Here is a 15,657-nt window from a genome sequence, read left to right as displayed (position 1 = left end):
CAAAAGAGCTGGAGAGGGGATGAGGGGTTTATTCACCCTCGGCATTTGAGATTTTGAAAGCACTTCATGGGATTTAACACCCTCCCCCCCACACACACACACCCATTAACCAAATTAGATTTTCTGATTGAGATAAAAACTTATTTCAAATATAAATTTACAAGTAAATATAGCAAAGTCTGTATCGTTTATATTTTAAAATAACAAAGATGATACAGAAAAGAATCACCAGGACAATAAAACAGTTAAATAGAGTTTTGCATTTTTCTGTTATAGGTTGTCGCAGCAAGTCTGTACTTTTTGCAAATACTGTAGAAGTCTCCCTTCTAAGATGTTTTCAGTACAGGTTGAAACCTGCTATTTTTGTTTCCTCAGACCTCTATTAATATTCTATCAGGAGATGTTTGTGAAGTGCAGATAGACTATGACAGACTAAAATACAAAATTACTTTTTTTCATGGGAACAGGATAAACATATCTATCTGAGGACAGAGCAGTGAGAGCCTCACAATGGCAATAATAATGAAGCTTGTCAATGCAATAAGAATGACAATGAAGCTCTCAGTGTTTTGACTTCATCATTGTTATACACTGTGGCCCACAAAAGATCAGTGACATGGGAACAGTTCATCTTTCACATAACTGATACACACACATGCATTTGTATGTGTGTGTTTGTATTTGGGTGTACAGTGTTTATTAATGTGAACATTTTCTTTTTATAAAATCTGATTGAATTTTACTTCAGCATTCTAAATCCCAGTGTCACAAGGTATTTTCTGTGTGGTCTGTTTCAGTTTTAATATAATTATACTCATATATATACATGCATATGGTTATATATGATGAATACATCATGTGTGTATGTATAGACTGTGCATAGATTCATAGAATCATAGTAGATTAGGGTTGGAAGGGACCTCAGGAGGTATTCTAATCCAACTGCCTTCTCAAAGCAGGACCAACCCCAACTAGATTATATATAATATTTGTGAAATAGCTTTACAGTTGTAACATTTTCCCTCCTTAGCTAGCTTTTTCTCCCCATGCCATTCTCTCCCCTCCAAAGACCCAATGTCACTGTGACCTTACCACCAGCAGAGAGATTTGGATGCAGCTCTATCTAGAGATAAATGCTTCACTCCTTCAGTTGGGTAAAGGGAGTTACTGGAGAGAAATACAAGGCATTCCTCTTTCCCAAATAAACTCCACCCTCTGCACGTGCTGGGATGAGGTGCTCGGAACTGACATTGGGACCCAATCTCTGATACTGCTACATCCTTAGTCTAGCCTCTTAAAATCATTTTTATCTTAGTGCTCCACAACAGCCTGACATCTCACAATTAGCCTGACCTACCTCAGACAAGTCCCCAGCTTATTAGTTATTAATTTTGCATCAGTTAAAATTATGATGGACGGTACAAGTACAGAAACTACTTTCGTCAGCTACGCAGAGCTTTGCTGTGCCTCTGTTTCAAGTTCCTACTTCCTTTGCCAAATTATGATTTTTCTCATTGCACAACAGCATGAGTTTGTTTTAAAACAATATTTGACCCTATTTTACTATATAAGATTTACAGCTGCTTGGGACCAGATTCTGCTCTCAGATCATTTTCTCGTGATCATTAGTGTATAGAGATTTGAATCTACCTCAGGTTGACCTGTTAGATCCTTAGTGCCTGCTGAAGGACTTTTCCCACCATTTTAATAGATTGCCCTCATGTACTGAGCTTTTCTGTGTCACTACGCAGTGTTCTATTTTTCTCTTGCTGGCTTATTTGTTATCAGAACATATGACTGCAGTGGTTTGATAGTTAATGTCTTTCCTTGAGCTCACATTCTCCAACATAATTTGCCCTGTGTTTAGAGATTACAGCATTTTGTTACCATCTGTGAAGCAAAAGGCAACATTATAATAAAGCAGCTGGTCATCAAGAATGAACAAATTTCCTCTAACAGAAATGCTCCCCACAATACGCATTTATTGGGTGTAAACTGAAATCATGCTAAAATGAATACATTCCTGGTTAGAGGAAGACCATGATAATGAATTGGTAAATGAGTGGGTATTGTCTAATTTCAAAGTTGACATTTTGTGTTAACATACAACAGCACCAATACCTTAGCAACTTTATTTAACCAAATATGTAGTTCTAAACAAATGCTTAGGGAGCATTTTATTTAGAAACCTTTTTGAAAAATGCCAGTAATTTGTTGCAGCCTAATGAACTATCATTTCTAGAACAGTTTCCTTCATGAAAGACGCATACCCTCAAAGCAGCACAGTATCTGTTCAGAGCCACCGGTTTCATACTTTACACAAATTATCTTAGCAATGCATCATTTTGTAATGATAACAATGTACATTGTAAAAAAAGTGGTGGAGGAGATATGTTTTAAGATTGTAGTGAAATCATTTTTTTTTATAGTTTATGTTTTTTGTATTTTTTTACTGTGTACTTTGTATAATGATTTTAATAAATGTAATTTGGTAGTAATTTATATAAGTAAAAAGCATTATCTTTTATTTATATATATGATGTAAACTTCTCAGATGTATAAAAAATAGATTGCTTTATGGAAAAAAAAATGGAAAAGTCTTTTTATATTTTTTACTACTCCCACTTCTATGTGATTGATTTCATATGTCCTGAAACTGCAATTTCAGCATTGGATCTCACTTTCAGTGCTTCTCACTGGTGTAACAATTGACTTTGCTGGAGTTGCTCTTGATTTATACTGATGTAAATAAGATCAGAATTAGCCCAAAAGGCTTGTTTGCAATTTGTTTATACATTTACACACACACAACTCTCATTTATCTCACTGTGGTGAATCCACATGAGTCTTACAAATTCAAAGAGATAGATACTGCATTGATTTCTGGACAGCATCACTACTGACAACACAGAGGAGTTTCATCACCAACAAAAAGGAAAAAAATGGTTCAGAATTTTTTTTTTAACCAGAGTCAAATGAAAAACATTGTTCAAGGAGTAAAGGAGATAAGTCAATAGCTGTGTGTTCATGAGAAAAACATGTTATAGAGATGAAACAATCTCTTGCAATGCTCTGGCATTGTTTGCATGTTGTTCATTTTGTCATTTTTTTTTTTTTTGGTAATAGGTTCCCGTAAAGAATCTGCTCCCCAAGTGCTGCTTCCAGAAGAAGAGAAGATTATTGTAGAAGAAACAAAAAGTAATGGTCAGACTGTGATCGAAGAAAAGTAAGAAAATATCTAATGGATGATGGATTAAAACAGTAAATTACACACTTACACAAAAGTAATTTGTGTGATATACTTGGCTGTGAAGTTGTTTTTCTGTTAATTCTGTAGCAGTAGGTTTAACAGCAGTAGTGATATACTGGAGTTTTTTGCTGGTTATTCATAGGGTACATACCAGTTGAAAATCGATCAATTTTGTGGGTAAGGTGGTTTTCTTTCTTTTAGTGCCTGTTTACAGGCTTCTTTCTAACTGAGTATTTATTATTTATTTTACAGTATGTATAACGTAACTTACTAGGCATGCATCTGTTTTACAGACAAATAAAACGACAACAATTATGCTAAATGTTACAAGTATGATGACAGGTCCTTTTTCTAAGGCGTTTACCTTGCTGGCTTATGTCTTAATAAGAATGTATAACATTACGCAAAGGGTTGGGGAAATTGTAGGAGCTAGCTGGCTCTTTTGCTTCATGATTTTTCATTTTTCATGTGTTGTTTTTTATTTAATGGTATTTGACACCTTTTAATAATCTATAAATATGTTAATCCGGTTATGCTTTATGAAACGATTGTAATGGATTTTAATCTTCTATTCTAGAAGCCTTGTTGACACAGTATATGCATTAAAGGATGAAGTACAGGAATTAAGACAGGTTGGTAAATAACGGATACTGTGTTTTATCAACACTTGGGGATAGAGGAGGTGTGTGCAGGTTGTATATTGTAGTTGCAGCACATAGTTATTAAAGTTGGTAGGGTTAAGTTTTTTTCAGTAACTGGTTTAAGACTAGATTCAGAATCTTCAGCTTTTAGTCTAAAAAGCTACACCTGTTGAATTTAAAAAAATGTAGTTTAGAAACATAAATCCTGGAGAAAAGTGTTAGGTATTATCTCTTTGAGTTGACTGAGTGAAACATGCGTTATTTTCAAACTACAGCAATTTGTGATGTATTGGGCAGTAATTTAAAACACTAAAAGTTTATGATATCAACTGAAAAAGAGAGAAAAACAGATACTGGGGGTATTGTATTGGTACTCAGACTATAATAACCTCAGTGGTTTAAATATGTCTGATTCTATTTAGGTCTTTATCCCTTCTCCAATTCCCTTAGTATTGAGCACCTCCTTTTGATCAATTCTTATATCCTCTCATTTCAGGAGATGAAGAGCCATTTTCCTTTCCTTTCCCTCACTTATTGTCATGTGGCCCCTATTCAAAAATCATTCATACCACAAGTTTGGTCACATTTTTTTTTATCGTGTCAGTGAGACTTTGGAGACATGCAGGGCACTTGAGGTCCCTTCCAGTCCTACGAATCTGATTCTGTGATCTTGCAGAATTCCCCTTGAGAAAATAGCATGGAACTTGCAATTAGAGCTGTGAGATTTTTTTTGTTTTGGTGTCCATTCAATAAAATAAAATAAAATTAGTTTTGGGTCAACTCAAAACTAAAATTTTTCAAAAGTTTCAGTGATCCAAACCGTCAAAAAAATTTCAGGTTGAACGAAAATTTAATTTGACTTGAAACATAACGTTTATTTCATTTTTGAGCTTTTAAAAACTTTTGAAAATAAAATGGTTATAAAAGTCTAAACAAAAAAATCATTTAGAACCAAAATGTTTCGTTTAGAAAATATCAAAGGACAATTTTTTTGATGTTTTTCAGAATTTTGGGAGGGTTTTCTACTCCCAAAATTTGGCAAATTGAACATGAGTTCGCAAAATGTTTTGATTGACCTGAATCTGCATTTTTTGGCGCAAAAAAGAAAAGAAAAAAACTTGCAGGCATAAGATTTCACCCAGGTGTACTTGCAACTGCTTTCTTTCAATGCAAGTTCATATTTTCAGTGCTCCACCTACAGGTAAAAAGGGCATGAAAACTTGATAAGAACAGGGAAAAGAGTTCTTTGGTACAGAATAAAGTCTGTTCAGACCCAGTGAGACCCTGTTCTGTGATTGAGGCCCCAAGCTGTTACCACCACAGTATGAATATTAAATAATGCTAATAGCTTGAGCAAGTGAATAGTCCCACTGATTTCAATTGGACCACTTACTTGTTTAAGTCCTTTGCTGAAACAAAACTTGTAATTGTGTACACATTACTTAGATAGCAGATAATCCTGGTTAGCACTGATCTTGATTGTATTACTGGAAAAATTGTTCATGTAGATTTGTTTGTACCTATTGTGTTCCTGCCATGGTCCTTGGCCTGTTTCAATCCTCCTCTCTGTAACTATCCCCCTTAGAGAGAGCTCACACTTTCAAGGTCATAAGGTCTTTTATTGTTTGAAGAAAGCATAGAATCTCTAGGCTCTTAAAAGATTGGTTGTGCTTACCTAAAGGAAATTAGATGTATAATAAAAGTATTGAAAGAATACGCTTATCTGTTTTTGGTCATTCTCAAGAATTAAATACTGTCACTCAATCTTTGCTAGACTATAACTGATAGAACTGGCCATGCCAGACCTGTGCACTTAAGTATAGATGCCATTCCGCTATATCTTTCTAGGAGGGACAGGTACAATTTACCTGGTCTCTTAGTCACACATTTTCATTGGCGCTGTTAAAAATGTCACCAACACACACATTCAGTTCTATTTGAGAAGTCCCAACTGTTGTTCTCTGCTGCTGCCCATCTACATTCCTTAATGTGCAGGTGATTAAAAATCCAATAAATTAGACCCTTTTCCCAAATGTAAAGAAGTTAAATGATTCTTAGCTTCCAGAGCTATAGATTATTAGATGAAATCTCCCTTTCTGTGTACTACAAAATATATTTTTAATCTATCTGACTCAATAATATATATATAAATATGAATCCGTATTCTCTGTCCATCTCTCCCAAAATTTTTGTTTCAGGTCAGATTAAATAGTCACATACCATATGTCACCATAAATATCACACTTGCTGTATAAAATAAAATGTTAAGGGGATTTTTTTATGTTTTTTTCAACATACAAAGAATGCCTAATCTTCTTCAAGTGCTTGCTCACATCCATTTCAAGCAGGTGTGTGCGTGCCGTGTGCATGGTTTGCCAGAAAGTTTTCCCTCAGAAGTACCCTTACGGTCAGATCTAGTGCCCCCTGGAGTCACAACTCTATGGCGCTCTGTTTAGGGGCTTGCCTACCCTCCGGCCCCTCAGTTCCTTTTTACCGCCTGTGACGGTCGCTGGAACTGTTGCCCTTGCCTAGCAAGAGCTTCCCTTGGATTGTTTTTTTTCTTAATTAAGTACCTGTAAATAGTGTGTAGTTTGTTCAATTGACTACCATGATACCAGCCTGGGGGAAGCCAGCCATGATGTCAAGGTCAAGATCACCACAGCACTGATCACCGGCACCGCATGGCACCGTCCCCCCCTCCGTGGCCGCTGAGGACTTAACAATTCTCATTAGACTCCTAGGCGGAATCATGCACCTTGTGTAGAAGCCGGCACCGTAGCAAGTAACGGGGGCACACTCCGGCACCACGGGAAGTGCAATCGTTTGTGGTGCCGATTGCAGATCCCATCTCAGTGGCCGTTTTGGACATTTTGGGCGTACCACTAGGCCCAAGGGGCTCCTTCCCCAAGGTCCCACTCGCGGGCTTTGGCTACAAGGAGCAGGCCTTCCCATTCAGCAGCAAGTGCATCGCAAGGTGTCTCAGAGAGCTCGGTCCCCAGCACCGGGGCCGACATTGCTCACGATCTAGGCACCGAAGAGGATGAGCTGGTGCAGGATCTGTCAGATGTGCAGGATCAAGGGGTCAGAGCATTTTCATCCTCGTCACCAGATGAAGCAGTCACAGAGACCTGGCTTGCACCAGCTCCAGATTACAGTAGGGTGCATCAAGAACTGCTCCACAGAGTCACTAGGAACATGGGACTTCAGGCTGAGGAGATCACCGAGAAAGGAGACCCCATGGTGGATATCCTAACATTGGAGGGGCCTTCCAGGTTGGCTCTCCCCCTCAAAGTAACTATTAAAGACGGCACTGCGGCCCTGTGGCAGACCTCGCCTCCTTGGCCCCAATGGCTAAACAAGTGGAGAGGAAATATTTCCTCCCCTCAAAGGGGCACGAGCATTTCTTTACCCATCCACCTCTGGGATCACTGCTGGTGGTGGTGGCAGCAAATGAAAAAGAGTGCCAGGGACAACAGGGGCCCGCCCTAAAGCGAAAGAGGTCAAGAAACTGGACCTCTTCGGTAGGAGAGTTTATTCCACCGGGGGCCTTCAGCTTAGGATAGCAAACGAACAAGCTATCCTCAGCGGATATGCTTTTGATTCCTGGCTCTCTGTGGAGAAATTTGGGAATGCCCTACCCCCGATTCCAAGACTGAGTTTGAGGGGCATGTTAGGGAGGGAATAGCTGTCTTAAAGACTTTGTTCCAGGCTGCGCTGGACAGTACAGACGCGGCCGCTTGGACTATATCATCTGGAGTGAAGATGAGACAAAGCTCTTGGCTCCAGTCTTCAGGGCTGCCTCAGGAGGTTCAAACTACCATTCAAGACCTCCCATTTGAGGCCCAGCCCTGTTCTCCTCTCAGATGGATGACAAATTGCACAGTCTGAAGGACTCGCAAGCCACCCTAAAGTCCTTGGGGCTTCAGACATCAGCACCTCAGAGGAGACCCTTTAGGCCACAGCCCTTGCCTCTTTTCAGATGGGACACAAAGGTTCCTGAAAGGCCTGGTTAGGTTGTATCCTTCCTATCACCAACTGGTCCCTCCATGAGATCTCAATCTCATCCTCTCGAAGCTGATGGGACCCCCATTCGAGCCTCTTGCATCGTGCTCCCTATTATATTTGTCATGGAAGGTGTCATTCCTTATAGCTGTCACTTCAGCCAGGAGGGTCTCCAAACTCAGGGCACTCACAGTATTTTTTAAGGACAAAGTTCAGCTATGTCCCCACCCAGCATTCCTGCCAAAGGTGGTGTCCCATTTCCACGTAAGTCAGGATATCTTCCTTCTGATCTTCTATCCTAAACCACATACCAGTGACTGTGCACATAGACTCCACTCTCTGGACATTAGGAGGGCGTTGCCTTTGGTCTATATAGAAAGAACCAAACCATTCAGGAAAACCACCCAGCTCTTTGTGGCGCTGGCAGAAAGGATGAAAGGTCTTCCGGTTTCTTCCTAGAGAATTTCCTCATTGATTACGTGGTGCATCAGAGCCTGTTATGAATTAGGGAAAGTACCAGCCCCGAAGCTCACAGCCCATTTGATGAGAGCCCAAGCCTCGTCATCAGCCTATCTGGCTCAAGTTCTGATTCAGGACATCTGCAGAGTAGCTACGTGGTCCACTATCCATACTTTTGCCACTCACTATGTGATCACTCAGCAAGCCAGAGAAGCATTCTGCAAGCTGCATTCAGTAGAAGCAAGCTGCATTCAGTAGAGCGGTTCTCCAGTCCACAGTTCTCTAAGCTCTGACCCCACCGCCTACATCTAGCTGGGGAATCACCTGGTTGGAATGGACATGAGCAAGCACTCAAAGAAGAAAAGATGGCTACTTACTGTAACTAGTGTTCTCTAAGATGTGTTGCTCATGTCCATTCCAAGACCCACCCACTTACCCCTCTGTTGGAGCCATCCGTCAAGAAGGAACTGAGGGGCCAGAGGGTCAGCAGGCCCCTAAATAGAGCGCCATAAAGGCGCGACTCCAGGGGGCACTAGAGCCGACCCTACGGATATTTTCTGGCGAACTGTGCATGCAGCGCATACACACCTGCTTGGAATGGACATGAGCAACAAATCTTGAACACCAGTTACAGGTAAGTAACCGTCTTTTCCAAGGTCTAGGTACCTTTGATGGACCATTTAAAAATACAATTCAATTAAGAGAAAAACAGCAATAGTAAACTAGCAGCATTTCTCTGCACCAAAGCAACCAGTCCACAAAAGAGAAATGCCCCACATTAACTCCTGCAGAATTTTCAATGACCCCAGATAAAAATCTGCATCCTCACCTGACCCTCCAAACATCAACGCTCTACCCCAGGCCTCTCCAAATAGATGGGCTTTTCAGATAGTCTAATGGTTAAAAGATTGGGGCTATTTCTGTGTAATGGGGGAGTGAATTCCAGAGTCAAGGGGCCACATGGAGGACACTATGCTAATGTTTTCCTCTCACACACACACCAAGAGAGTTCCAGCTTGAAGGCCTCTACTGTGGCAGTGTCATGTAGGGAGAGAGATGTTCTCTAAGCTAGGCAAGTCCCAGGCAACATAGGTAGGTAGGAATTAAGAATTTAAACTTCATTTGGAAACCCAGAGGCAGCCAATGTAGATTGCAGACCACTGGTTTTATGTACTCGTGGTAAGGTACACCCCTTAAGAAGTGGGTTCCCTCCCCTTCCTTACCGCCTTCAGTTTCTAACCTATTTAAGATTGTAGCACCAAGTGGAGCACACTGCTTATAGTCCAGTCTTGAAGTGACAAAAGATAGTAGTGAGGCCTGTGTCTGAGAGAAAAGATTTCACTTCCAACCAGATGCACATGAGGAAAACAGATATTGCTCACCTGATAGATGCTGGGAGACAAGTGAGACGTACAGATTACAAACCTGACCAACAGATAGCAGACACACACCCTCAGTCTTGGGGGCCTTAATGTAATCTTTGTTGTATCCTCTGGTTGCTTCCCCCAGTCCCTACCAATGTCACCTCAGTCTCCACTGGATTGAATAAGGTAAGCATTAGTATGGTTCAATTGGTAGCACCCTTACTTATGGCCCCAAAGGTTGTGGGTTGAAGTTTCAAACACAGGGCAAAATTTTGGGACTTGGATTCACAATCAAGTGGTGAAACAGCAGAATTAGAGGAGCTGTCTTTCAGATAATACCTTAAACTTCAGTCCTCTTTGTATGACTGGTGGTTGTCTAGCTAGCAGTAAAGTCACAGAGCACTTGTCAGAAAGAATAATAGTTAATAATCCGTGTCCTGACCAATAAAGCAATAAGATTTCCTAGTAAAGCAAGTTAAAGCTTGTGTGAGCTCTTGAGAAATGTTTTAGGATTGTGAAACTTATTTCAGTATAAAAAGCTTTGAAATACCAGGGTCTTATAAAGTGTTTTTATTCTTTTTTTTTTTTTTTTATTTCATTCTCTTTCTATTTTATTATAAATATATTCCACAGTAGTTATTCATGTGCTTAAAGTCTCACAAGGGACTTTAAAACTATTTTCCATTTGTCACTTGTTTCCAATAACAACTATGTCAGAGAGAGAGAAGCATTTTAGTTTCCATTAGGCATTTCTTCTTCACTGTACCAAGTAACTTTTGAATATTGAATAAAGTATAACACAAAATAGCTGCATCAGGCAGCAAACTCTGTAACAGATTTTTGTTTAGAAGAGCTCTCAGAGTCCTTAATTTAGTAGCACACATTTTGGAGAGGAAAGATCGGTTTGCTGTTGAAAAAAGTTACCGTAAACTATTTGTCCTCTCTTTAACAGGATAACAAAAAGATGAAGAAATCTTTAGAAGAGGAGCAAAGAGCTCGCAAAGACCTGGAAAAGCTTGTTAGGAAAGTGTTAAAGAATTTGAATGATCCTTCTTGGGATGAAACCAATTTATAACTAGTTTACCATTGTTTGCTTCTTTCTATTGAAAGACCAGTTGTCAAACTAAGCTGGGAAGCCTTCTGACATTAGTCAGTGTTGCATAAAGAGCACTACAAAGCAGGATTTAACTGGATCTAGTGATTTTCTTGCTTGTAATGTATAGAAACAGTCAAACCTTTCACTGAAGCAATCTATAAGTGTGGAGACCATGTATCCTGAACTTTACAAAGCTTAATTTGTTTTCATCTAAATTACCTCATTTTGCAGAATGTGCAGCAGCTGACTAAAAGTCCATGTTTTTCAGTGGCTTTTTAATTAAATATATATATTTTTCTTGTAAATATCTGTAATTTTGAATGCCTACGTGATTGATGTATCAGGGCTGATACAATGTTATACTGTACTTTTTTCCCCATTATTATAAGTGTCACAAGTTTTAGAAATAACAGTACACTCTCACCTCAGAAACATCAGAGTTCTTTGATGCTGTATTTGGATCATTTGTAGGTTTGTTTCAAATTATCCTACTCATATCACATGCACAAATCTACAAAACCTATTTTTTCTTATTGACCAGTGTATTTAAATCATTTAATTAACATTATTTATGTCTGTGCAAACATTTAAACACAGTTTTAAATGCTTTTTAAAAACAGTATTAAATCAAAAAAGATAAATTGTGGATTGACACCATTTTTGTTTCATTTCTAATGGCCCCCCAATGACTCATATTTATTTACACTTGTTTGGAGCACTAATATGCAACACTATTTTGGCCAATTAAAGACTGATGTGCTTGCTTGCTTTTTATGACTGTGATTTTTAGGTGTTTATGTACTACATTTTCTATTGTTGTGCATGTACTTTAACATACACTGGCTGATAATTTAATGAAACATACATGCAGTTTTGTCAAAGCAAAAAAAAAAAAAAAAGTCCTAATCTAGATTTTGTGAATAAAAATACTATTTATTTTACGGTCACCATAATCAATTAAACTAAAATTCTAGGCTAAACTTTATCTGTAAACCACTCAGATTAGACTGTTTTAATGACAGAATTCTGTTCTTCCGTTACTAGGTGGAACATTTTTATTCAGAATACCCTCAGTGGAAGAATAGTCTGTCTGTCCCCATCCCCTTCTCTTAGCAAATATAAAACAATATTATTGTTTCCATCCCAGTATGAATAAACAAACAAATTTGGAAATAAGGTTTGTAATTACAATCGGCCTTTTCATGGCATCCGTTAAGTTGAAGTGTGTTTTGTCATTTGCGTCTTTGGCAGATTGGAAGCTCTACAATGCACACAGTGGGCACCACTAAAAACATTCATTCTGTAACTTTTATAAATGCAATAACTGAAGTGTCTTCCTATATTTAGAATAAGGAACACTACAGAACTGCAGCTGGGGCCCTCCTTAAGGATCTAATTCAAAGCCCATTAGAGTTAATAATAAGACCCCCATTGACTTCAATAGGCTTTGGATCAAGCACTAGGAGATACAAATTTCTGCTCTGCTCTAGTCATCAAATTAGAGGAGAGACGTGTGTTCTCCACTCAAGTGATATGTTCCAACTCCTCTGTTCTTTCTGCCAGCTGTGACAGCAGCCTGAAGTGGAGGTATAGCATAACCACCTATATATCAAGTTCAAGCACTGGCTTTGTCATTGTTATAAAAAAGGCCTTAGCCCTTACTCAAGTTGTTCCATTGATTTCAGAGGCACTAATTATAGCCCTGATTCAGCAAAGCACTTAAGCATTTGCTTAACTTTAAGCTTGGATTTCAGTCCCATTGACTTCAGAATGAAGTACACTCTTAAAGGCTTTGTTGAAGCAGAGCCCAAATTAGGGCAAATAGATTTGTTTCTTGTTATGTTTTAAGTATTACCCATTAATATTTTTATCTCATAAGCCATTTTAAAAGTAGGATGGATGCTATTTCTCACAATTTTTCATAGGGCTCATGCACTGTCATGTACTATTTTAGCAAAATGACTGTTAGATATGCTCTGAAAAGGCCATTTTAACTACAAACTTCATTTTCATGTACATTTTTCAATTAATCTCTGGAGAAAAGTGAATTTTCAAACTGGTTGGCTGAAAAAAATGGAGATTTTTTCTTTTAACAATAGAAAGGTTAAGAATATCATCACCTAAAAATACTAGGGATTAAATTAAGAGTTTGGGAACTGAATGTTATGGATCTAAATGGGCATTTAGACACCAAAATGACCATTTTAGACATCTAAATATATATTTTAGGTACTCAATTCCATGTGCTCACAGTTGAAAATCGGTCCCCTGTCCCATATTCTTAAAGGAACAGACTGAGTAAAAGATAAAGCATTCAGGTGTGTCAGATTTTTAGATATCTTCCCAAAAACTCATTACTAACTACAATTTCTTTTCTTGAAATGTTTTCCTCTTGCTGTATTCATACCAAAATGTTTTGCTGATGATATATTTAACTAGCTTTTTGTTTAGCAGAATTTATATCATTACTTTAAAAAAAAAAAAAAAAAAGAAAGAAAGAGAGAGAGAAAACTGATGCTAAAAATCACAGATTTATCATGTTTTTGTTGATTTTAAATTTGGGAATACCAGTCCGATTTTAGTTTTGTTCAGGTATGCTGAAGTTGTAAAGTTCAGGCATCGAAATCCAAGTGATTTATTCAGCCTTAATTTTAGTGTGAATTTTTACTTTCTGTTGAGTACACGTGAAAAGACATTCCAGAGGAAAAATTTAAAAGGAAAGACATTTAATCTAACAGTATTTAGCAGATTTTAACTCAGGAACAACTTCCATCATAACATAATCTTATTTTACATTGCATTGTAAGGGGGTAGCATTGCTGTGTAAATTTGCTGACAGTACATGTGAGATCTAGTGATGATTTTTACTTCTGAAAGTACCCTCATACTGATATCTTACTGAACATGCCTTTAATATTAGAATTAAGCAGTTAATATGATCATGATTTAAGGACTGATTGTTGATGAGGATGAGGAAATTGGTATTAAAAAACAACAACAAAAAGGCTAAAACAGTATGTTGTGTTTTGTCCTCTTTACAACAGAGAGCAAGATCAGTGTTTTGGGAACCAAGAAATATCTAGATAACTTTTTTCTTTTAAAATTTCTTATACTGTATAAAGATTGTAAATTTCACTGTGTGACCTTATGAATTGTTGGGAACTTTATATACGCATGGATAAATGGGGCACTGTATATTTAACTTATTAAAGGGTTGTTTCTTTGCTCTCATCATTTAGGGATGAGGAGGTGAAGCCATTTCTTATCCTATAGATGTGAAGCACTTTCAGTTCTAAACTGTTAAAAAATGTAGCATAACGTTTCTGTGTACTTAAATGATGTATGTGCTTGTTTGTCTCACCGTGTTGTGACATCTTAAAAATTAAACAACTGACTGCCTTTGTATAAACCTTCTTTATGCCAATCATTTAAGGAATCTAAGTTATCTATTTACAATAATTGTGGAGAACTCAACCATAGTCTAGGTGTCACAGATAATGTCCTGATACGGACTACTACAATTTTTATATTATATCGTTGTAATTAAAAAATTATTTTTTCCCTACACAATGAAGAGTTAAATTTCATCTAGTGTGTGATGTATGATTTTAATATGAAGGAAAACTTTTTAGTTTTGTTACTGCCCCTTTATTTATATACATTTTCAGAAAATATAATTTCAGGTATTTTTATATATTTCAGTCTGCTGTTCTGATAAAATACGTTGGTATCACAAGAAAGTAGGAGAAATGGAAAGAGATGATAGCACAAAAGTGGGGGGAAAAGAATAGGAAATGTAATGGTTATACAAATAGGAGATCCCTAATCCTTGATCCATTACACATGAATAACACAGAGAAAAGAGATGAAGTGTGAGGTATTTAAAGGAGAAGAATGGTCTTACAGATATATTGGGAAAAGAGGTAACCAGAATAGAAAGGGAAAAGATGTCTTTCTAGCTGTGATTCAGCTGTAAGAAAAATGGACAGGAGAAGTCAGCCACCTCTGATTTCCAGGAGCCAAGATTAGAATTGATGATTTCATCAGTTCTGGGGTGGAATCTACCCAGAGCCCATATGAACTAATACAGAGTAGACAAAATGATGGAAGAAATCAAATAAATTAAACTAAAATTTAAGGGAAGCTAAACTATCTTCACGTCATACTTCTTAGGATTCCAATGGTCCAGGAAAAAGACAAGGAAGAATAAAAATTGTTAGATCAGTTGGTGGATGGAGAGAAAGAAAGACTGTAGGGACGGAGGAGTTGGATTCACAGAACATTGGTCAGTTCAGTGGAGTGAGAAGTAGGAGTGAGGCCTGTTTTGATTTATAATGGTCTTCGTCATAGAAAGTCAATTTTAAGCATGTTTAACTTGCCATTTTTAGGCAAAGATACAAGATAACAATAATGCATGAGTAATGAAAGTTAGAACTGTAAGAAACATACAGGAGAACAAAAAAATCAGAAAACAGGAAAATATTTGTCTTTAAATGCATATGCACAGAGCAGAGTGAAAAAACAAGAAAAACGAGATAAGAATGCATCAAAGGAGCCCTCTTGATAGGTTCATCATAAACTAAATCTGTTGAGATAACTTTCATATCAAGAACATCAGTTTTGATTTGCACAGTATCGGATAGGGTAGGGGAAATTGTGAGTGATTAATTATCAAAGGTTGAAACTCACATCACAATATAAATGCAATTTTTAACTTCCCTTGGATTCTCCCAAAAGACCAATCTTCCCGAAGTTTCACATGATGCATCTCATCCCAGGGCAGCTTTTCTAGGAAGTAGAGTAAAACATTTTTAAAAATTAATTTTAGAGTTAGTATTAAATTTT

At 37.7% G+C, this 15,657-nt stretch overlaps 1 protein-coding gene across 4 annotated transcripts in view; it reads left to right on the top strand.

The window, feature by feature from the left end:
• The window catches only part of ARHGEF7 (Rho guanine nucleotide exchange factor 7), a 171,933-nt gene extending 157,578 nt beyond the window's left edge, over positions 1–14,355 (top strand). The window contains exons 19-22 of one of the 4 annotated variants that reach the window (XM_067563683.1): positions 3,127–3,226; positions 3,828–3,882; positions 9,862–9,902; positions 10,669–10,739. In XM_067563683.1, coding sequence (XP_067419784.1) covers positions 3,127–3,226; positions 3,828–3,882; positions 9,862–9,897 — 191 coding nt within the window. In that variant the 3' untranslated portion in view covers positions 9,898–9,902; positions 10,669–10,739. Of the gene's footprint in view, positions 1–3,126; positions 3,227–3,827; positions 3,883–9,861; positions 9,903–10,668 lie in introns of all 4 variants that reach the window. The other 3 variants (XM_067563686.1, XM_067563681.1, XM_067563687.1) reach the window with 3 other exon arrangements.
• Positions 14,356–15,657: the final 1,302 nt, after the last annotated feature.

Source organism: Emydura macquarii, unplaced genomic scaffold, assembly GCF_026122565.2.
Source record: "Emydura macquarii macquarii isolate MOO-44397 ecotype Brisbane River unplaced genomic scaffold, CSIRO-AGI_Emac_v2 contig_2531, whole genome shotgun sequence".
In the NCBI taxonomy this organism is placed as follows: domain Eukaryota; kingdom Metazoa; phylum Chordata; order Testudines; family Chelidae; genus Emydura; species Emydura macquarii.
The sequence above is the reverse complement of the archived record's forward strand: the minus strand, read 5'-3'. Positions and strand labels throughout refer to the sequence as shown.